The sequence below is a fragment of the Balaenoptera acutorostrata genome, chromosome 6 (genome assembly GCF_949987535.1).
Source record: "Balaenoptera acutorostrata chromosome 6, mBalAcu1.1, whole genome shotgun sequence".
Classification (NCBI taxonomy): Eukaryota; Metazoa; Chordata; class Mammalia; order Artiodactyla; family Balaenopteridae; genus Balaenoptera; species Balaenoptera acutorostrata.
Genome location: NC_080069.1, coordinates 103,822,013 through 103,846,609, shown reverse-complemented (window position 1 = coordinate 103,846,609; position 24,597 = coordinate 103,822,013). Strand labels below are relative to the sequence as shown.

Here is a 24,597-nt window from a genome sequence, read left to right as displayed (position 1 = left end):
ATTTATTTCAAGCTGTTAACTTGCTTGGCTCTGAAGACAGATCTCTGAAGAGTGAAATCTCAAGGTAGCTTTGGTCTAGGTCTCTGGCTTGATTTTGTAGCGGAATTATGGAAGAATGTCTTGGGTGTTGCCAATCAAAGTTTTCCATAGGAAAGTCTAACCAGAGCAAATACAATATGTGGACTGCTGGTGATTATTTGTCCATAGAGGAATGGTTCATGACCATTTTGGGGTTAGGAATTTGATGAAATCTATCAGTTTGTTCAGTAGATGTTTATTTAGCATACACTATGTGTGAGGTACTTTGCTGGACACTACCTTCTTGGAATTTACAGGGCAATAGGGTAAATAGACTTTTCTCCAAAGAAATGCACATACGGATATACATATAATATTTTACAAAATCATGGACCTCTGAAGGCCTTGGGTAAAGCATCCCTGGAGTAGATGAAGAGCTCAGCTCTGCTGCTGAGTCCCTGCCTGTGCCATGCATTTCCCACATTCAGTTGTCTCCACCACAACTGCAGCAGGCTGTAGGCTAGAGATTGCAATCATAGTAACAAGGAAGGGCAGACACGGATGAGAACCCAGAGATCGAGTTCGGCCTTCTCTTAGGTCCCATTGACTTGCCCAACTTGCACAGAGAAGCAAGGGCAAACCTGTAACTAACGCCAAGGACTCCAGAGTCCCAGCCTTCATACTTGGGGACATTGAGAAGAGCTAATGCCATTTTGAACCAGACTGATAGTCATTCCAAACTATTATTGCACCTCCAGCAGCACCTCTAAGAGTTATTTGGAGGAAGTGAGGCAGCTGCCTCGTGGGTTGCTGAATTCAACATCTGGGGAGGTGGTCTTGGCCCAGAGCTACCTATGGAGTCACTTGGTCAGAGAGCTGGGCGTAGCTTCTGGACCCTCAGCCATTTGCTTCATTGTTCAAGCTGCTGTGCCTTCGCCATTCAAAATTCAGTGGGGGGACCAGGATTAGTCACTCCATGAAAAAACCAGTGGATCTGCATGGGGCATAGTAAGCTATTAATTAGCTGATGCTTACAGAGCACTTTGAAGAACAAACATGTTATGTAACTGCTAATTATAATTACCAACCTCAGCCTGCCACCGTTCACAAAGTCTGTGGGTCCAGCTGCAGCTGTTTCCATGGGTTTATGCAAGCTTTGATTTAAGGAGAGAAAAGGCTTTCTCCCTGAGGGCTGTGATCTTTCTGTGAGGAGGCCTCTATGGCCTCAATCAAGATTGGCAGCTAAATTCAATTTCCTCAGATAAAGGGGGCGATTTACATGCTGATTAATTCATGGCACAGTGCACGTGATCGCTGGGTGGGTAGGTACGAGAGGCTTCTGGAACTGTAGTGAGAGATGCTGATTACCATGGCTCTTGCTCAGCTGCCCTCCCTTCCTTCTTTTTCCTGTTTTTCACCTATTTCTTCACACCTCCCCTTCTGTCCCAAATCTCTCTGTGTATTTTGTATTTACCTCCTTCAATGTGCACTTTTGGGTTTTTTCCCCATCTTCTTTTACGTTTCTGCCTAACCTGTGAATGCCTTCTACCCTTGTCCTTTGTTTTCATTCTGTTTACCCATCTTTTTATACATGAGTGTTTCGTTCTAAATTGGGTAGAATAACTTATCTTCACTTTACGTGAGTGGTTGTTAGTTAAAAATATTTTTGGAGTCCCTATTTCTTTGGATTAATAGGATGGATCTGTGTGTGTGTATATATATATATATATATATATATATATATATATATATATACACACACACACACGCACACATATATATATTTAATTTTATTGAAGTATAGTTGATTTACAATGTTGTGTTAATTTCTGCTGTACAGCAAAAGTGATTCAGTTAGATCTGTATATGTTTTTAATGGAGTGTGAACTCCGGCAAGGCGGTGGGACTTTTTAATTTTTTTTTAAGGCCAGTTTAGACTGGAAACTCCAGACAGCTGAGAATTAGGCAATTACTTTAGTGTCTGGAAAAACCCCAGGTGGAAGCTTGATGTTCAGTGAGTCGGTTTACCTCAAGATCAAAGGGACTGATTCATTCTTGATAAGACTGTCCCTGGCTTTCATTCTGCACAGGTCGTTTGGCTTTTTACATTTAGAATCTGAGTTAATAATTATGAAGTTGACGCTCACTCACTCCAGGCTCTCTAAAGAGCAACATCTCTATGGAAACACAGACTGACTGCTGGGATCCTTTCTGGGCCCCCTCACCCGACTCAGGGACTGAGTCCAAATGCCTCCAGGCCTCCTGTTAGCTCCTGCCCCTTCTGTTTTGTTGTTGATCCTCCTCTTCAGCCCAGTGAGTGCTCACTCGCAGCTAGACATATTTCATATAGAAGAGAAAGGTCAGCCGGAATAAATGGGCACATTTATGCAGATAGCCACATGGCTGGGATTTGTTTGAATATGTGCATAATGTTTAGACCATCAAGCATTATAGCTATCATTGATTGTGCACCAACTTAAACACCCACGGCTCTGCTAGGAGCCTTGATGCTTGATTTCATTTTGTCCTCAGAAAAACTCTGTGAACTGTTGATATTTTCATTTCATAGATGAGTAATCTGAGACTCATAAAAGTTACACAACTTTCACAGGGTCTTTCAATGACTAGTAAAGGGCAGAGACAGGATTTGAACTCAGGCCTTTAAACCTGGAAAGCCCACGATCTGTCTCCTGCCACTTTCCTAAGCTTGAATTATTTGTAGACCACCCTGACAATGTTTGCCAGAACAAATGTATTTTTTAATTTAATAAGTTTCTTAAAACAACTTAAGTTTAAAACTTAAATTTTTAATTTAAATTTATTGATCAAGGACACAGTAATACATGAGATATCATGAGTTTGATGAACACCTGGGTTTTTTCAAATATACACAAAAATCAATACAAAGCAGACATATAAAAATGTATTCATGTGCCACCAAAAAATCATCCTAAAATGTATAATGCATTTTAGAAAAGCCCTACTTTAAGCCATGCTGCTTCTACCTATTTTATGTGACCCTAATGACTTAAAAAGAAGAAAGGAAGCATAGCAAAACTCTTATAGCCAAACATGCATTTATTCAACGTTGTCACTTTGGGAAGCCATACCCTCATTTCAGTGATGCTGCTATTATCAAAATGTGTTGGTTTTGTCATCTATTTGGGAATTGCCTTTGGAGGTAGTTTATGAGTCATATTAGAAGACTGGTCATATCACTTTTGAAATCAGATACGAGAAATGACATTGAGCTTGACATTCTGTTAAGGTCTCTTGAATTTATTCTGTAGGACCTTTTACTGTTTTCAGAAGTAGAGAAAATGGATATAAAATTGGAAACCAAGAGAGTGCACTAGACTAGGCCCTGCCCACAATGGGACTTCTGAGAGAGTAGTCTGTGCTCACTGTATCTGTCCCCTCCCACCCTCTTCTCTTCTGAGCTTCCTGTAGGAGAATCAGGCATCCAACACCCCACTTCACTGTAGCTCTCTCTCAAGGTCACTAATGACCACCTGTCAAATTCATGTTCTAGTGTCAATCCTCCTTCCTCTTAACCTTTCCACAACATTTAGCATTGTTGATTAGCTATCCATACATTTATCCATCTATTCAACCAGTCAACCAAATGATAAATATTTTAAAAATATCTATGTCCAACCAACTGTATTAGTTTCTGGGGATGGAGAGATAGATAGATCTTGTCTTTGCTGTCATAGAGCTTACATTCAAGAGAGATAGACATTAAATAACTAATTACAAAATTATTTAGTTACAAACATGATGAGTACCACAGAGAAATACTGGATGCTAATAGAATACTAAAATACATAACTTTATATATGTACATTTATACACACACACACACGCACGCACCCATGCGCCACATGCAGAATCTAAAGCAAAGCAAAGATACTTTATAACCCACGGAGGCTTTGGTCCCCAAAGTCCAATGCAGAGTTCAGCTGGATGCTGTGGGGGCCTACTTTGTTTAGGCCAGAGAAGCCTAAACGTCCTACAACTGGACAAGGCAGAGACCTGCTCTGCCTGCCTCTGTCCAAAGTCAGACCTCAGATCTGATCGTGGCACCACATGCCCTCCACTGGGGAAGAAAGAGCCATATGAGAGAAGAGCAAGAGGTCGAGCCCCCAGTGCTTATGTTCTGCTCCAGGCCCTTCTTGGGTGGGAGCGAGGAGGTTGGGGGGATTGGTGGGAAGGAAGGGAGATAACGTTCGAGGAAGCAGACACTCCTTCAGATCTTCTCTTTCCTTGACTCCCGAGGCATCACACTCTCCCAGCCAACCTCCGACCTCCTTCTGCATTCCTCTTTCTCCTCTAGTTTCCCCTTTGGTTTCCATGTGCCCCAGTGCCCTGCCATCACGCCACCTGCTCTCCATGTCCTACCTGGGCGTGTCACCTGCACCCAGGGCTTCAACTACCATCTACCCATTGATGACCTTCAAGACTGTTTTTTTCACCCAGGTAGATTAACTCAGACTTAGCATGTTCTAAACACAATTCGTTCGTCTCTTTCTTACAAACCCAGTCTGCTTCCTCCTATATTTCTTATGAGTACAGTAGAAGGCAATCCATTCAGACTCTCAGGCTCAGAGACTGGCAGTCAGCCTAGACTCCTTATCTCTTGCCTCCTATTGCTTCTCCTTCAGAATCGCTCACGGTTTTAAATACAGTGCCCTGAGTTCATCTTTTTACCTTTTTGCTGAATAACTACTTCAGTGCAAAGGCTCTGGGCTTTGGAGTCTGGCAGGTCTAGTTTTGAATCCTGACTTCATTGCTTACTAGCTGTGTGACCTTTGGCAGGTTACTTAACTTCTCTAAGCCTTAGGTCTGTAAAATGGACACGATAATGTCAAATTCATGGTGTTATTTTGAAGATTAGATGAATCATACATTTAAAGTACTGTACATGCTATCTGGTCCATAGTAACAACTCAATAAATGTTCACTCATTATTGATTTTATGATTGCCTCCTATGACTGCTGGGAAAGTGTGATCAAATCTATAAAGACCTATGTATCAGTGTTTGATGTATTGTAATCACTGAGTAAAGGTTATCACATTCTTTCCTTGTGACCTCCAGTGTCTCCTTCAAAACACACCAGAGTTATCTTTCTAAGAAAAGAGATCCCCATCATCTTCCTGCTTTTAGCTCTCCAAGTCTCGTCGGAGTAAGTCTGTGCTTAGTCTAGCGAGCAGGTCTTCCCAAGTCTGATCCCTTCCTCTCTCTGCAACCTCGCTTCCCCTCTTTCCTCCTCCCCAGCACGTCGTTACACGTCTCTGTCACCACTCTGAATCTGCCACACCCTTTACACTTGCAGGCATTGGACCTGCTGTTCTGTCTTCTGTCTTCCTCACTCTTCAGCCTTTCAGCCCTGAAGGTCATGCCCCCCACGAAGCCGGCTTCCCCAGGTCTTCCAGTGAGAGTTGGTGGCTTCTTTCTCTATACCCTGTGGTACTTGTGTGCAACTTTGTTCTCATATTTATCAAGTTGTAATTTTTCTGCTTATATGTTTGCTCCCTCCATTAGAAGCCATGTTCCTGAGGGAAGGACTTCTGTTCTGATCATCGTCACAGCCCAGTGCCTGGCATGGGAGGATGCTTGGCATTCGATAATCGTTCAGTTAAGGGTCAAGTGCCCTGGAGTCAGTTCCAAAGAGAACTTCCAGAAATGTTTTCAGTTTTAGGTACTATTAGAATTAGGGCATAGTCTCCCAAGTCATCTCTTTTAAAGGGGCAACATGGATATGGATGTTTAATAGCTGATACATTTATAACGAAGTCTTTCCAACTGATTCGTAGACACCTGGAGGGAAAAGCCACCGGATTTTGTTATACTACTCCTTGGGATGAAATATCTGACATCCCTATAATCAGATCTGGGTCCCTCTGTGCAGAGAGCACGGCACAGCCTGGAGGCAGATAGCATTTCTGAGATGTTATCTGCAGTTGTCATAGTGAATGAGCAAAAAGGAAGAACAAGAAAGGAAACTTCCATGTTTCCTTTCTAATCTCTGCTTGGGTGGCAAAGAGGTCCCAAGTGGGAAGGAAATGTGCTTTACTGGCAACTCAGAGAGAAGGTGAGGGGTGGGATGTTTCCTTTTCCTTCTGGACCAGGGGGTGAGTATCAGAGGGATGTGGGAATGAGCAGAGGAGTCTAGAACTCTAGGGCTTTGAAGGTCAGTGGAGAGGGAAAGGGCCAGGAATATTTGGGGCTTGTTCAAGCTGATAAAAGACTGGTGCCAACATCATCATTATGCTACCCAAGGAGGTGAATGGATAGGTCTTTGCATCTATCGGGATACCCATGTCCACAACTGGAGTACTTCTTTGATTTCAAATTATCTGTGCTCCAGGGAGAAACATTGATGTAGAGACCCAGGAGTGTTTTAGACAGCCATAGGTGATCCTCTGGTGTCTCTCCAGAAGTTTGCTTGTTTTCCTCTCTCTGCCTCCATTTATTCCCACTTATAGTCAGCTGACCTGGGCTTACCCAAGACCAGGTAATGTGTAACACAGAATCTCGGCAATGCTGCTGAAGGGATGATTTAGTAAAGATATAAAATCTTCCATAGGCAAAGAGAGCAGTAGACTAGGGTCTGTCTAAAGATAGTATTGGTTCTGAGTAGAGGAGAAATTAGTCAACCCTACAGGTGCCTGAGGTGCAGGCTCCCTTTCCCACTTGGAGGCTGAGAAGAGATTTACTAGAAGGGAAGGATGGGAGCTGAGATGAAGAGAGGCATCTTCTGGCGCGGAGACTTATCTTTCTCACCCTTCTTGATGGGAGTCTTACCTTGGGTTTCCCAGAAAGCAGGGCCTGAGGCAGAGGGCTTATAGTTTTTTCACAATAGGGAATGCTATCCCAGGAAGCAGGAGTGAGGGCTAAGGTGAGTAGAGCAGGGAAGGAAGCAGAGCCAGTGTAAGGACGCCTTGTTGCAATGGTCTTCACTGAGTGCAAGTATTGCTCCATCAGTGTGACAGCGCCCTGAGAGGTCTTTGTAGGTCTGCCCTTCAAGGGGAAGAAAGATAAGGGGCAGACTTATCTAGTACCTCCTGTCCCCCAGGAGGTGTTAATTCTCCCCCCCCTTCCAGGTTGCATGTGCTAGGGTGTGCAGCAGGGAAGCCCCAGCATGGGAGACAAGACACGGTCACGGTATCAAAGCCCATGCAGGGCTGGAACAAGGAACAGGAGAAGCTGAGAGGTTCTAGAACATCCACAAGGGATGTCTGATTCAATGGGGAAGCTTGAATTTGGGCTGAGGAACATTCCTGTGTGGTGAGATGATGATTCCCTTCTCCAGAGGTGATGGTTTGGTAACTTCTACCCGCAGGGGATTTTATTCCTTTTGATGTTGGTGTAAGTGAAATTTTTTTTTTTTATTTCCTTTTTGGATTGTTCCTTGCTAGTGGACAGAAATGCAATTGATTTTTGTACATTGACCTTGTATCTTGCAACCTGGCTGAATTCCTTTCTTAGCTTTGTGTGTGTGTGTGTGTGTGTGTGTGTGTGTGTGTGTGTGTGTGTGTGTGTATGTGAATTCCTTAGGATTCTTTATAGACAAGAGTATGTCAACTGCAAGTAAAAATAGTTTTACTTATCTGCAGGTAATTTATTAAATGGATAAAAAGCTAGATCCTTGCCCCCTTCCCATCTGGACAACTTCCTAGGTGGTTCACTAGGTTCATTGGAAACTGTGTTACCTCAGGAACCGAGGCCCTAATACTGTTTCCCACATTGCCAAATATATTACATGAAATACACACAAAATATATTTAAAAAGCAGAACAACTTGAAGAAATTAGTGGCTTCCTAATAAGTCAGGATTAAATAGCTTCAGTTAAAGGAGCCCTGGAAGTATCCAGGGACCTTGTGGAGAATTTATTTAGTTTACCCCAACGGGTTGCTCCTGAGGAATGGTCCCATGTGGTGATGCATGTCATTTCCCTCTTGGGAACAGCAGTGACCTGGAAATAACGCTCCATCAGCTGGGTGGGATGAGGAAGCCGGAAGCTGATCTTACCTGTGCAGCTGCAGGGAAGATTCAGGGCTCAGCTCTGGGCCGCTTTCTATCCCACAGGAGTGGAACACCAGTGGCATCCAGTGGCCTGTCAGACCAATCACAGGTTGGAGTTCTCACCCATACTTAAGCAGGAATCTTTCCTTTTCCTCCAAATCAGGTAATGGGCCAAGCTCACTCATACTGAAGTTAAATTGGGTGATTGGCCTGGGGTAGCTTGAATTGCTGATTCGGTTTCTGAATCAGAGCATGAATGGTGATCATCAGAGAGACCAGCTGGGCAGATAAACTAAGTCATGCCCTCTAATGTGGTGGCCATTAGGGTTTTTCCAAAGCCCATCGATGCATTTTGTGAGTGGACTCTCTCTTTTTCTATTTTAGAAATAATTATAGAAATTAATGATGTGTCAGTGTTTAATAACACTTGTGTGAGGTGGCAAATAAACCCAGGAAGAATAAACTCCAAGATCGTATATGTGGTAAGTAAAGTGAGCTCCTTTTTCCTGCTAGGGCAGAAATGCTTACCATGGGAATAAGAGTAGGAGGGACTTGCTTCCCGAAGTGCTTCTCAATCTAATAGCTTTGCAATCCCATAGTCCTTTAAAAAAGTGAACAGAATTTTTAAGATATCTGGATTATTTTATTTTACATTTTGTGTTTAGTATATTTGTCATCCTCCAGCGTGTATGTGTGTGGGATGTATTTATATTTGGCATCATCATTATCGCTTGTTTGCAAGCTCTTGTATTTCACTCCCCCAGAACAAGCCTAGAAGCATCTGCTGCCTCGGTGACAGTTTGCAGCGAGCGGGTCTCAGGTTGTGTTGCCTCCATTGATCGCTGGTTATTTGAGTGCAGGATAACACTCCCTGGAGATACCCCTCATTTTATGTCGCTTCTCAGCATTTATGGATTACTGGGCTGATCAGATTTCATCATCAGATACCTGATAGCAGAGGTTTGCCCTATTTATCTCCCCTGGGGTGAGCAGTGCAGTATTAAAGGGAGTAGTAAGAGAGTAGGTTCCAGCACCACAAAAATCTCTCTTGTTTGTTTTAACTGGAGTCATGGTGGGTTCTCTTGTCTTTTCCCCTCACAAAGATATACATAAAAGGACAACGGTTGGACCCCATGGAAACAGTTCATGAGGAGACAGTTAATTTGACCACAGACAACAGGACCCCGGAAGTGTGCCTAGATCTGTACCAGGGCACCAACTACACCATGCACATTTCTACTGCCTCTCCCAGACGCTCTGTGCCAGCCATCATTGGGTTCCAGACAGCTGGTAGGTGGAGGTGAAGTCTCATTTCCTCCTAGAAAATGCTAAGCACAGGATGTGGGGAAATGTGCTTCAGAATCTACTGGTCAGGAGAGTTCACGGTTGCTTTCTGAGATTTGTAGCCAGGGGATTAATTGCTCTAAGGCTCAGAACCAGAGCGGGTCTGGTAGGAGAGATTCCTATCCTATTGATGCCAGGCTGAATGGTCACTGATGTATTGATTCTCAGCTGCGTCCTCTGGTTGATGTGGAAGGTAATAAGGCATTTAAAAGAGGAGAACAGTAGGTGATGATGCAGTCCATTTCAGTTATCTAAGGCAATAGAGGGTAGCCACATGGCTTATCTTTGGTAGGAAACTCAAAAGTCATTCACTCTTGCCTATGGGAAAGGTGGAGCCAGGAAGACTGACCCAGGAGCTGTGCTCCAGGATGGGAACTGACCCTAGGACTGATTGGGGGTGGGGAACCGAGTTGAGAGTGGGCAGGTGGAGACGGGGAGGCAGCCCTAGGATGCAGGAGGGTGGATGCGGGGTGAAAAGAGGAGTGGACAAGAAGGAGCTTCAGGAAGTCGTAATAAACCCCAAGGCACATAGTTATCACATGGATTTTTATATCATCATGACAATTACAGTAAGTTTTTTTTTTTTTCATAATTCTGGTTGTGGGGTGTCAGGACTAATTAAACTCCTAATAAGCAAACCTTGAAAAGCCATTGGTGACATTTATTATTTTGGATGAGTTGAGGTAGTTCTCAACTAGCTGTTTGATGTCCTAATTAAGAAAACTCAACCTTTAGGTGTTGCTGCCACGAGGAACTGGGAAGTAACATGGATGTTGCAGAAATAATTGAAGTCTGCCAGTCTTAACAGTATCAAGCCAACTATGAAATTATACAAAATAGGTCTCAGGGTACTTGTATATAAATAAAGCAAAATGATTTATTTCTAAGTAAATACTAGGTAGGGAAAGATATTGTCAAATTAATATAGTAACTAGAGAAAGTTGTTCAAAGTTAAAAATAAACTACTGTGGATTTATTAGGAATATGTCTTCTTTAAAAGAGCATCCCAGGACTCCAAACTCATCTATCTCTGTTCAGTCAGAATGACAGCTTGCTGTTCAGTGTCAGCTGTTTTTACTAATATCCTCTTCAACCTCTTCAAGTTAATTTCCACTGAGAAAAGCATGGCCTTTTGGGTCAGACATACCTGGATTTGCATCTTAACTCTGCCGCTTAAGAGTTGGGTGACCATGGCTGAGTTTTTTAATGTCTCCAGACCTCCTTCCTCTGTCTGAAATGTTAAGTGGAGTTGGATTAAATTTGCGAATTAATCTAGTGAGAATTGGGATTTATATTGAATTATTCCAACTGGGAACAAGGTACGTTTCTACATTTACTCCATATCTACTCAAATTTTGTCTTTGCTGTTTCCTTATGCACTCTTGTGAAGATCTGTCATTCCCTCCTCTATATCCTGCACATTTAGCCATCTGATTTCATTATTAGCGTTATGCTAGTTCTCTTTAAATGAATTGGGAAGTTTTCCATATTTTTTATACCTTGGAAAAGTTTATATCACTTTAGAATTATCCCCTTCCCTTAAAGTTGGACACATTGCTCATAATATTATTTAAGTTTCACCCCTTTGGGAGATGATTCTTTGATAACTTTGTCAGTTTCTTCTATGCTTTTGGGGGTCTGTTTATGTTTCTTACATTTTCTTGAGTCAATTTTTATAATTTGTACTTTCCTAAGAAACGTCCATTTAGCTGTGATTTTAAATATATTGGCAGATATATTGGCAGAATGTCACATGGAATATTTGTTTACCACTCCTCTGGGGTTACAGATTATATAACCCCAGGTTATTTTGATTTGTAGTTTTGTGTTTCTCTATTTTTAACACTTGATCTGCTTCGCTTGGGTTGTCTGTTTTATTACTGTTGTTTTCCCCAAAGAGTAATCTCTTGGGTTTTTAAATTGTTTTTCTTTCTCTGTCTTATTAATTTCTCCCCTTATTTTTTTTTTTATTATTTCCTTCTCCCTGATTCTCTTAACTTCGTTATATTGTTCTATTACTAAATTCTTGAGTTGAATGCATAGTTCAACTTATTTCCATTATTTTCTGTTTGATAATAAAAGCCTTCAGTGCTTCTTCCTCCCTTCCGGATTTGAGCTTTGGCAGAATTCCTTAGGCATTTATGCATGTTCTCTTTATCTTTACTTTCAAGATATGGTATAATTGCTATTCTGATTTTCCCTTGATGGAAGAATTATTTATGAGGGTGTTAATATATGTTCTCTTTATTTTTACTTTCAAAGCATTATATACTTGCTATTTTTTATTTATATATTTATTTTTTTTTTTGTGGCTGCATTGGGTCTTTGTTGCTGCGTGTGGACTTTCTCTAGTTGTGGCGAGCAGGGGCTACTCTTCGTTGCAGTGCGCAGGCTTCTCATTGTGGTGGCTTCTCTTGTTGTGGAGCATGGACTCTAGGTGCGTGGGCTTTAGTAGTTGTGGCACACGGGCTCAGTAGTTGTGGCACACAGGGGCTTAGTTGCTCTGCAGCATGTGGGATCTTCCTGGACTAGGGCTTGAACTTGTGTCCCCTGCATTGGCAGGCAGATTCTTAACCACTGCACCACCAGGGAAGTCCCTACTTGCTATTTTGGTTTCCCCATTGATTGAAGGATTAATTATGTGTGTTATCAAGTGGTAGGTTTAAAATATTTTTAACGGATTAACCAAGATGGCGGAGTAGAAGGACGTGCTCTCACTCCCTCTTGCGAGAGCACCAGAATCACAACTGGCTGCTGGACAATCATTGACAGGAAGACCCTGGACTTCACCAAGGAGGATACCCCACGTCCAAGGACAGAGGAGAAGCCACAGTGAGACGGTAGGAGGGGCGCAATCAGAGTAAAATCAAATCCCATAACTGCTGGGTGGGTGACTCACAGACTGGCGAACACTTATACCACAGAAGTCCACCCACTGGAGTGAAGGTTCTGAGCCCCACGTCAGGCTTCCCAACCTGGGGTTCCGGCAACGGGAGGAGGAATTCCTAGAGAATCAGACTTTGAAGTCTAGTGGGAATTGATTGCAGGACTGTGACAGGACTGGGGGAAACAGAGACCCCACTCTTGGAGGGCACACACAAAGTAATGTGTGCATCAGGACCCAGGGGAAGGAGCAGTGACCCTGGGGGAGACTGAACCAGACGTACCTGCTGGTGTTGGGGGGTCTCCTGCAGAGACAAGTGGTGGCTCTGTTTCACCATGGGGATAAGGACACTGGCAGCAGAGGTCCTGGGAAGTTCTCCTTGGCGTGAGCCCTCCCAGAGTCTGCCATTAATCCCACCAAAGAGCACGGGTAGGCTCCAGTGTTGGGTTGCCTCAGGCAAAACAACCAACAGGGAGGGAACCCAGCCCCACCCATCAACAGTCAAGTGGATTAAGGTTTTACTGAGCTCTGATCGCCACAGCAACAGGGAAGGAACCCAGCCCCACCCATCAACAGTCAAGTGGATTAAGGTTTTACTGAGCTCTGACCGCCACAGCAACAGTCAGCTCTACCCACCACCAGAGCCTCCCATCAAGCCTCTTAGCCTCAACCACCAGAGGGCAGACAACAGAAGCAAGAAAAACTACAATCCTGCAGCCTGTGGACCAAAAACCACAGTTACAGAAAGACAGAGAAGATGAAAAGGCAGAGGGCTATGTACCAGGTGAAGGAACAAGAAAAAACCCCAGAAAAACAACTAAATGAAGTGGAGATAGGCAACCTTCCAGAAAAAGAATTCAGAATAATGATAGTGAAGATGATCCAGGACCTCGGAATAAGAATGGAGGCAAAGATTGAAAAGATGCAAGAAATGATTAACAAAGACCTAGAAGAATTAAAGAACAAACAAACAGAGATGACCAATACAATAACTGAAATGAAAACTACACTAGAAGGAATCAATAGCAGAATAACTGAGGCAGAAGAACGGATAAGTGACCTGGAAGACAGAATGGTGGAATTCACTGCTGCGGAAGAGACTAAAGAAAAAAGAATGAAAAGAAATGAAGACAGCCTAAGAGACCTCTGGGACAACATTAAACGCAACAACATTCGCATTATAGGGGTCCCAGAAGGAGAAGAGAGAGAGAAAGGACCAGAGAAAATATTTGAAGAGATTATAGTCGAAAACTTCCCTAACATGGGAAAGGAAATAGCCACCCAAGTCCAGGAAGCGCAGAGAGTCCCATACAGAATAAACCCAAGGAGAAACACGCCGAGACACATAGTAATCAAAGTGGCAAAAATTAAAGACAAAGAAAAATTACTGAAAGCAGCAAGGGAAAAACGACAAATAACATACAAGGGAACCCCCATAAGGTTAACAGCTGATTTCTCAGCAGAAACTCTGCAAGCCAGAAGGGAGTGGCATGATATACTTAAAGTGATGAAAGGGAAGAACCTACAACCAAGATTACTTTACCCAGCAAGGATCTCATTTAGATTTGATGGAGAAATCAAAAGCTTTACAGACAAGCAAAAGCTAAGAGAATTCAGCACCACCAAACCAGCTCTACAACAAATGCTAAAGGAACTTCTCTAAGTGGGAAACACAAGAGAAGAAAAGGACCTACAAAAACAAACCAAAACAATTAAGAAAATGGTCGTAGGAACATACATATCGATAATTACCTTAAACGTGAATGGATTAAATGCCCCAACCAAAAGACATAGACTGGCTGAATGGATACAAAAAGAAGACCCATATATATGCTGTCTACAAGAGACCCACTTCAGACCTAGGGACACATACAGACTGAAAGTGAGGGGATGGAAAAAGATATTCCATGCAAATGGAAATCAAAAGAAAGCTGGAGTAGCTATACTCATATCAGATAAAATAGACTTTAAAATAAAGAATGTTACAAGAGACAAGGAAGGACACTACATAATGATCCAGGGATCAATCCAAGAAGAAGATATAACAATTATAAATATATATGCACCCAACATAGGAGCACCTCAATACATAAGGCAACTGCTAACAGCTATAAAAGAGGAAATCGACAGTAACACAATAATAGTGGGGGACTTTAACACCTCACTTACGCCAATGGACAGATCATCCAAAATGAAAATAAATAAGGAAACAGAAGCTTTAAATGACACAATAGACCAGATAGATTTAATTGATATATATAGGACATTCCATCCAAAAACGGCAGATTACACGTTCTTCTCAAGTGCGCACGGAACATTCTCCAGGATAGATCACATCTTGGGTCACAAATCAAGCCTCAGTAAATTTAAGAAAATTGAAATCATATCAAGCATCTTTTCTGACCACAACGCTATGAGATTAGAAATGAATTACAGGGAAAAAAACGTAAAAAAGACAAACACATGGAGGCTAAACAATACGTTACTAAATAACCAAGAGATCACTGAAGAAATCAAACAGGAAGTAAAAAAATACCTAGAGACAAATGACAATGAAAACACGACGACCCAAAACCTATGGGATGCAGCAAAAGCGGTTCTAAGAGGGAAGTTTATAGCTATACAAGCCTACCTAAAGAAACAAGAAAAATCTCAAGTAAACAATCTAACCTTACACCTAAAGAAACTAGAGAAAGAAGAACAAACAAAACCCAAAGTTAGCAGAAGGAAAGAAATCATAAAGATCAGAGCAGAAATAAATGAAATAGAAACAAAGAAAACAATAGCAAAGATCAATAAAACTAAAAGTTGGTTCTTTGAGAAGATAAACAAAATTGATAAGCCATTAGCCAGACTCATCAAGAAAAAGAGGGAGAGGACTCAAATCAATAAAATCAGAAATGAAAAAGGAGAAGTTACAACAGACACCGCAGAAATACAAAACATCCTAAGAGACTACTACAAGCAACTTTATGCCAATAAAATGGACAACCTGGAAGAAATGGACAAATTCTTAGAAAGGTATAACCTTCCAAGACTGAATCAGGAAGAAACAGAAAATATCAACAGACCAATCACAAGTAATGAAATTGAAACTGTGATTAAAAATCTTCCAACAAACAAAAGTCCAGGACCAGATGGCTTCACAGGTGAATTCTATCAAACATTTAGAGAAGAGCTAACACCCATCCTTCTCAAACTCTTCCAAAAAATTGCAGAGGAAGGAACTCTCCCAAACTCATTCTATGAGGCCACCATCACCCTGATACCAAAACCAGACAAAGACACTACAAAAAAAGAAAATTACAGACCAATATCACTGATGAATATAGATGCAAAAATCCTCAACAAAATACTAGCAAACAGAATCCAACAACACATTAAAAGGATCATACACCACGATCAAGTGGGATTTATCCCAGGGATGCAAGGATTCTTCAATATACGCAAATCAATCAATGTGATACACCATATTAACAAATTGAAGAAGAAAAACCATATGATCATCTCAATAGATGCAGAAAAAGCTTTTGACAAAATTCAACACCCATTTCTGATAAAAACTCTCCAGAAAGTGGGCATAGAGGGAACCTACCTCAACATAATAAAGGCCATATATGACAAACCCACAGCAAACATCATTCTCAATGGTGAAAAACTGAAAGCATTTCCTCTAAGATCAGGAACGAGACAAGGATGTCCACTCTCACCACTATTATTCAACATAGTTCTGGAAGTCCTAGCCACGGCAATCAGAGAAGAAAAAGAAATAAAAGGAATACAAATTGGAAAAGAAGAAGTAAAACTGTCACTGTTTGCGGATGACATGATACTATACATAGAGAATCCTAAAACTGCCACCAGAAAACTGCTAGAGCTAATTAATGAATATGGTAAAGTTGCAGGTTACAAAATTAATGCACAGAAATCTCTTGCATTCCTATACACTAATGATGAAAAATCTGAAAGAGAAATTATGGAAACACTCCCATTTACCATTGCAACAAAAAGAATAAAATATCTAGGAATAAACCTACCTAGGGAGACAAAAGACCTGTATGCAGAAAACTATAAGACACTGATGAAAGAAATTAAAGATGATACCAACAGATGGAGAGATATACCATGTTCTTGGATTGGAAGAATCAACATTGTGAAAATGAGTATACTACCCAAAGCAATCTACAGATTCAATGCAATCCCTATCAAATTACCAATGGCATTTTTTACGGAGCTAGAACAAATCATCTTAAAATTTGTATGGAGACACAAAAGACCCCGAATAGCCAAAGCAGTCTTGAGGCAAAAAAATGGAGCTGGAGGAATCAGACTCCCTGACTTCAGACTATACTACAAAGCTACAGTAATCAAGACAATATGGTACTGGCACAAAAACAGAAACATAGATCAATGGAACAAGATAGAAAGCCCAGAGATTAACCCACGCACCTATGGTCAACTAATCTATGACAAAGGAGGCAAAGATATACAATGGAGAAAAGACAGTCTCTTCAATAAGTGGTGCTGGGAAAACTGGACAGCTACATGTAAAAGAATGAAATTAGAATACTCCCTAACACCATACACAAAAATAAACTCAAAATGGATTAGAGACCTAAATATAAGACTGGACACTATAAAACTCTTAGAGGAAAACATAGGAAGAAAACTCTTTGACATAAATCACAGCAAGATCTTTTTTGATCCACCTCCTAGAGTAATGGAAATAAAAACAAAAATAAACAAATGGGACCTAATGAAACTTCAAAGCTTTTTCACAGCAAAGGAAACCATAAACAAGACGAAAAGACAACCCTCAGAATGGGAGAAAATATTTGCAAATGAATCAACGGACAAAGGATTAATCTCCAAAATATATAAACAGCTCATTCAGCTTAATATCAAAGAAACAAACACCCCAATCCAAAAATGGGCAGAAGACCTAAATAGACATTTCTCCAAAGAAGACATACAGACGGCCACGAAGCACATGAAAAGATGCTCAACATCACTAATTATTAGAGAAATGCAAATCAAAACTACAATGAGGTATCACCTCACTCCTGTTAGAATGGGCATCATCAGAAAATCTACAAACAACAAATGCTGGAGAGGGTGTGGAGAAAAGGGAACCCTCTTGCACTGTTGGTGGGAATGTAAATTGATACAGCCACTATGGAGAACAATATGGAGGTTCCTTAAAAAACGAAAAATAGAATTACCATATGACCCAGCAATCCCACTACTGGGCATATACCCAGAGAAAACCGTAATTCAAAAAGACACATGCACCCGAATGTTCATTGCAGCACTATTTACAATAGCCAGGTCATGGAAGCAACCTAAATGCCCATCAACAGACGAATGGATAAAGAAGGTGTGGTACATATATACAATGGAATATTACTCCGCCATAAAAAGGAACGAAATTGAGTCATTTGTTGAGACGTGGATGGATCTAGAGTCTGTCATACAGAGTGAAGTAAGTCAGAAAGAGAAAAACAAATATCGTATATTAATGCATGTATGTGGAACCTAGAAAAATGGTACAGATGAGCCAGTTTGCAGGGCAGAAGTTGAGACACAGATGTAGAGAATGGACATATGGACACCAAGGGGGGAAAACTGCGGTGAGGTGGGGATGGTGGTGTGCTGAATTGGGCTATTGGGATTGACATGTATACACTGATGTGTATAAAACTGATGCCTAATAAGAACCTGCAGTATAAAAAAACAAACAAAACAACTAATACTAAACTTTCATTGGGTTATTTGTATGGAAATATGTTAATATAAATGTTTCAGACATTACATGAAATTTCTAAAAATCTTATATTTGTATTTGTATGGAAATATGTATGGAAATATGTTAATATAAATATTTCAGACATTAAAAAAAACAAAAAACAAAAAAACAAAAAAAAAAAACAAAAAAAAGAAATTCTAATTGTTTTGTATCACACATTTTGATGTTATGATATTTATGTTCGTGATTGATATCTTAATTGTAGATTCTTACTTCCACTATTAAGAAGTGGCTCACTTTAGCCTATTTAATTTTTTTTTTCCCTGATTTTCTTTTTTTTTTTTTTTTTTTTTTTAATTATTTTCCCTTTATTTATTTTTTTATTTATTTATTTTTGGCTGTGTTGGGTCTTCGGTTCGTGCGAGAGCTTTCTCCGGTTACGGCAAGCGGGGGCCACTCCTCATCGCGGTGCGGGGACCGCTCTTCATCGCGGTGCGCGGGCCCCCCACCATCGCGGCCCCTCCCGCTGCGGGGCACAGGCTCCAGACGCGCAGGCTCAGCAGCCGTGGCTCACGGGCCCAGCCGCTCCGCGGCACGTGGGATCCTCCCAGACCAGGGCTCGAACCCGCGTCCCCTGCATTAGCAGGCAGACTCTCAACCACTGCGCCACCAGGGAAGCCCCTCCCTGATTTTCTTGATTTCTTTGTGCTCTATTTGCATGATATGCTTTGCCCCCCTTTTGTTCTTCTTAAAAGCTATCTGGATAACATTGCTACAGATGTACTCTAGGAGACAGCATATGTTGCAAACCGTTTTGAGAAAAGTAGTAGTTAAGCAATTTACATTAGTGTTGTTTGTGATATGGTTTTCCTTTCTTCTGTCATCTTAATTTTTTCTCTTTTTTATGCTATGTTGCTATGTCCATTGTTTTCTCTTTTTGCTGCACGGATTTTCTTTTTTCAGTGATTCAAACAATATAGATTTTGCTTTTATTCTGCATTACACAGTAAAAAACAAAAATAAAAAAATCCTATTTGAATGTGTATTTCTCTTATTGCCTGGGTTGACTGAAATGTTAACTTCTCCCCCAGTAAGATAAGGAAGTTAGCATTCTTTACTTCCTTTTATTCCTTCCCCTTTTGCTTCCCTTATGTTATTGGTTTAATACAGCATTTTATTGCCAGCTTCTTATTTTTAATTATTTTTAACATGTACTACATCTTTAAAGGATTCATTTTTATATTAATTTATAGCAATATTCATAACAATTATTTAAATAGGTATATGTTTTAATAGTTTCAGTGTTTACTGCCAGTTCTTTCATACCAAAACATCTCTATCTTTCTCTGTATTTTTATTTCTCTCTCTGCACAGTGATTTCTATCTTCTTACTGAGGAATGGGATACTTTCTGAGCCCAGGATTATCTGAGAACATCCTTTTGTTGTCTTCACAAGTGAATAGGAACTTGATTGAAGATAAAATTCTTGGGCCAAAACCTTTGTTGTCAGAATTCTGGTGGCATTTCACATTGGCTTTAGGAATTTAAAGTTTTGAAAGAGGAATTTGAAGGTGTGATTAAAAAAAAAAAATCCTATGTAGACAATCTGATTTTTCAGCCTGGATATCATAGAAGCTTTCTTTACGTGTGAAGTTCAAGACTTTAATCATTTACTCATGCACATGGTAAATGTTTTGACCACTTACTATGTGTTTGACATTGTTTTAGGCATCGGGAATTCAATAGTGAATGAGACATGAGTCCTTTCTTTCATGAAATTTCAGTCATGGGTTATATACATGTTAATGTTTTTCACAAAGTTTTCCTAGTACCCTGTGAGTTTTTGGATCTTCAAATTTCAATCTATCTACACATTAGGAATATTTTCTTTCATTAAATCTCTGATTATTGTTTTTGTTTGTTTGTTTTTGCTCTTCAAATACTCCTATGTGGAATTCCTTGTCTGTCTGCATTGGTCTTCTATTTTCTCTTTTTTTTATATCCATGCCTTTTTCCTTTGCCTTCTGTGAGTATGTAGCAAGTTTGTTCTCTATATGCATTTATTCATATATGCACTATTTCTTTTTTTAAAAGATTAATTAATTAATTAGTTAATTAATTTTTTGGCTGTGTTGGGTCTTCGTTGCTTGACACAGGCTTTCTCTAGTTGCGGCAAGTGGGGGCTACTCTTTGTTGTGGTGCATGGGCTTCTCATTGCGGTGGCTTCTCTTGTTGCGGAGCATGGGCTCTAGGTGCGTGGGCTTCAGTAGTTGTGGCACGCGGGCTCAGTAGTTGTGGCTCACGGTCTCTAGAGCTCAGGCTCAGTAGTTGTGGTACACAGGGGCTTAGTTGCTCCATGGCATGTGGGATCTTCCCGGACCAGGGCTCGAACCTGTGTCCCCTGCATTGGCAGGCGGATTCTTAACCACTGCACCACCAGGGAAGTCCCTGCATTGACATTTCTGATGCACTTTAAATTCTGTTGTTGCACTTTCATTTCTTTTTGTTTTTTGTCTCTTCTAGTTCCCTTTTTATTTCTGCCTCTCTCAACCAGCTTCCTCTCTGCTATCATATTCTCTTACCATCTCATCCTTAATCTGTTTGAATCATCTTTAAAATTTTTTTACTGAAAGTACAGAACAGATGTTGCTGAATTTTACCATTATTTTGCTCACTATTTTTTTTCAACAGTGTTCATTCTTTGCCTTCTAGGTGCGATCTCCCTCTTCTTCTTTGTAAAATCATTTCATAGGCTTTCCCCCCCCTTTCTATATTATTTATCCTTGGAAGATAAAAGTTTTATTTAGGTTTGATATTTCCCTCATAATAAAATGGATGGCATTCCCTTTGATCTTACTTTTTATTGGATAATATTGGTATGCTTATCTCAGATCTCATCTTGAAGGATTTCCTGCTGGTTGGATGATCCAGTATCCTTTGGACAGCAGCTGTGAGAAAACCTACTGCCCTGAGTTTTATTTCTGAGCACTTTGCTATCTTGAGTGGTGAAGCTGTAGCTCTTGGGCCAGCTCAGCACTGCCTGGCTTCATTATGGTGCTATAGCCTACAGAGGCAGGAAGGAACCAAGTCTCTCCTTTTGCCGACCCAGGCTGTCTGTCAGGTGGAACCTCCATGTCCCTAGGCCTCCCCTTAGAAGTCCTTCCCTGTTACTGATCTCCATTGTGCTAAGGAAAGGCTATTATTATTATTATTATTAGAAGTAGAAATAGTGATAGCAGAGTATATAACCCTGGGTGCCTATCAGAATTGCCTGGTGAAGTAAAAAAAAAAAAAAACAAAACCCCACAGACGTCACGTCCAAGCTTTACTTTAGATCTGCCATGTCTGGGTGAGGTTGATGTGCATGTAGGATTGGGAACCCCCAGGCTAAATGGCTCCAGCTGGAGCAGTCCTGTGGCCTGTCCTTGCTTCCAGCCCCTACCTCTATGGGCACCAGTCCTCCCCTATTCCTTCCTTTGAGATTTTGGAACCCTGCTCCTTTGCTTGGAAGGCATGTTGCATAGAGCTCTCAGCATCTTTCTTTACCTAGTCTCTTCCACATTGTGCTAAGCAGAAATATCTTCATGTTTCTGCCTTATGGATGGCAGTCAATCCTTCTTTCCAACCCAGATGCAAATTTTGACCCATTTCCACTATTCTCAGTCACTTCTGTCAGGGTTGGAGGTGGGAAGTGGGAGCCAGATGCCTTTGTTTTCAGACTATAATGGCTATAGGTGGGAAAATCGTATTGAGATGGGAACTCTGCAGACAATACTTCTGCTTTATGCTCTGTTTGTGTACAGACATATACTATATGTGGTATTTCTCACGTACATATATTTGGTATACCTCAAAATCATGTGCGTACATGGGGAAATTTTTGTTTCTGGTGTCCTTATGAAATCTTGAAAATGAAAGCTATGAAGATAACAGAGAGCACATTGTGATAGGTCTTCAAATTCTCTCTCATAACCATATTTTACATTTTCCAGTTAGAGCTAACCAAGAATATTTTCTCCCACAGCTAATTGCCTGGTGCTGCCTATGTCGGTGATATTTAAAATGCTGTGGACAATTCCAATTTTGAGTAGAATAATTTATTGTTATCATTATTACTTCTTAGGTAGCAAAGACTCCCGTGGGAGAAATATAACTATCTTATAGTAATAAAAAGCTTCTCTCTTGTAGACATTTAACTTTTTCTCATTTGTAGAAAATGTACAGACCTGTTTGTTAGGAAATTTGCTTTTCCTTGAAAATTAGCCATGGTACTATTAGACTCTCTGTGGGTTCTTTAATTCATTAGTAACAAATTTCTTCTTCTTCTTCTTCTTTTTCGTTTCCTGCATTAAGGAAATAGAACATCGAAGGAATGAATTAGGCTGTAGGAGGCATGAAATGACTTTTTTTCTATATAGCGATGCAAATATATCAGCTCTCTGATTATTTAATTGCCTCATCTGAGTAGCTCTTGAAATACTGTCTGCTGTGAGAATAAACATCTTGCCTGGTCATCTACTTTCTGGTCATCTTCTAGGTTGGAAACACCTGCTCTGAGAGTTCTAATCCCTGACCTTTGACTTTTATTCAGCTTTTTCCTTATTCTTAGACTTTCTGGCTATTGATATACTTACCTTCATGACGTTTTACTTATGGGCCATCCAAGTGATAGAATTAACTCTCTAAAAATCTCACAGCCTTGTTAGTTTACAACAGTTTTAAAATATGCATTATTTCATTTGATTCAACAGCCTATGATATAAGAAAAGCAAACCTGATTACTTGATTCCACAAATAAGGAAACTGAGGTTCAGAGGGGTTAGGTGACTTAGCTAAGGTCATGCAATTAAGAAGTTGTAGAGCTAGGACTTGAAGCCAGATTTGATGCTTCTGCTGTTAAACACTCTGTTGGCTCTCAGTTTCAGCTGTCCTTGGCCATGGTATGTTTTGCTAAGAAGATGCAACCTTTCCCTGTGTTCTCTCTTATCTTTTAGGTGATGATCTCTTAGAAGATGACAGGATTTTCAATATTTCAGTACATAATGAAGCTTGTTTGAAATTGAACAGGCATTCTAGGAAAGTTGGATCAGAACGAATGTACCAAGTAAGAAGATCTCTTATGCTATTCGTTAATGAATTGTGTCACTTAAAAATTTGGGTGCTCTCCAAGTGGGGATCCAGAGTATTTAAAAACACTAATGGAATGAACATCTAGATTGTTTGATTTTTGTTTCTAGAGATGAATGTGAGATGGCTGCAAGTGAGGGACTAAATTGAAGGAAGACACTATTGGGTGATTTGCTATCATTTTCTCTGTCTGGTATTTCACATGTATTATATTTTATTTTGGTTCATTTATAGTTGCAGCTTATTTTGTCATCAAATTCACACACGGATGTGGGTTTTTAAGAAACTTATTGCAGGGCTCTTGGTCCTCACTTAACTTGAATTTATAAACATCACAAATCTCAAGTAAAATTATAAGTATATTCAGGCAGGAACTGAAATTTATTATTTTTGTATCATTTTTAGTGCCTAGCAAATCATCTGGCAGAGAGTAGACTAAGTAAGTATTAAATTAGAATTAATTCATTAACCATTTACCAAAAGAATATCATGTATTAGGACCTGGAAGTTCTATTTGAACTAATATAAACATACAAGTAAACAGACAACTACGATATGGTGTAATGAGAGCTTTGATAAAAAGTAAATAAATGGAATAGGAGACTGTATGTATGTGTATATATGTCCAGGTACAATTTAAAAAAAAATATATTTATTTGGCTGCGCTGAGTCTTAGTTGCAGCATGCAGGATCTAGTTCCCTGACCAGGGATCAAACCTGGGCCCCCTGCATTGGGAGCGTGGAGTCTTAACCACTGGCCCACCAGGGAAGTCTCCATGTCCAGGTACAATTTTTTTAACAAGAAGCAAAAACATTGCAGAGTCATAAACAGTAAGTAGGAATTAACCAGATAAAAGATGTTGGATGAGGTGAAGAAGGGCAGTGTGGGCAAGTCAAATAGCTTATTGGATAATTGAGAATGTGGCTTTCTTGGGGAACAGAGAAAGCAAGGGGGAGTAGGAGGAGATGAGGCAAAAATCTGGATAGTGATCATCCCTGTACCCTGTACTTTTAAGCTTGGATCTTATTTTTTATGTCTATATGGAGGCACTGAAGGATTTTAAGCAGGTGAGTGAAATATTCAAATTTTAATATTGGAAAGAACACTGGACCTAGAAATATATTCAGGTACCCAAATAACTTAATATAAAACAAAGATGATTTTTCGAATGGGTACAGAAATAAATGGTTCTGGGACAACTGGTTAACTACTTGGTTAAGAAGATAAATGATTCTCACTTCATGTCCTACACTAAAATGATTAAAGAGTTCAATGACTCAGCTCAGTCATCTCCCTGGTGGGAGGCCTTCATTGACCTCCTCCCCCAAACGCTGTCCCTGCTCTGAATTGTTTTTCCTACCCTTACTTTTCACATCCCCAACTCACCTGGTTAATGCTAATTTCTCTTTCAGTGCACAATTAAATGAGGAAGCCTTCCCTGATCCC

General features: G+C 40.4%; 1 protein-coding gene across 4 annotated transcripts in view; it reads left to right on the top strand.

The window, feature by feature from the left end:
* SUSD1 (sushi domain containing 1) overlaps positions 1-24,597 on the top strand; it is a 154,741-nt gene that overhangs the window by 43,540 nt on the left and 86,604 nt on the right. For 3 of the 4 annotated variants that reach the window (XR_009008661.1, XM_057548764.1, XM_057548763.1), the window contains exons 7-9: positions 8,434-8,531; positions 9,153-9,339; positions 23,018-23,127. Coding sequence is in view for 3 of the 4 variants with exons in the window: in XM_057548764.1 (XP_057404747.1) it covers positions 8,434-8,531; positions 9,153-9,339; positions 23,018-23,127 (395 nt within the window). In the remaining variant the exon portion in view is untranslated. The remainder of the gene's footprint in view (positions 1-8,433; positions 8,532-9,152; positions 9,340-23,017; positions 23,128-24,597) is intronic. The other variant, XM_057548765.1, reaches the window with a different exon arrangement.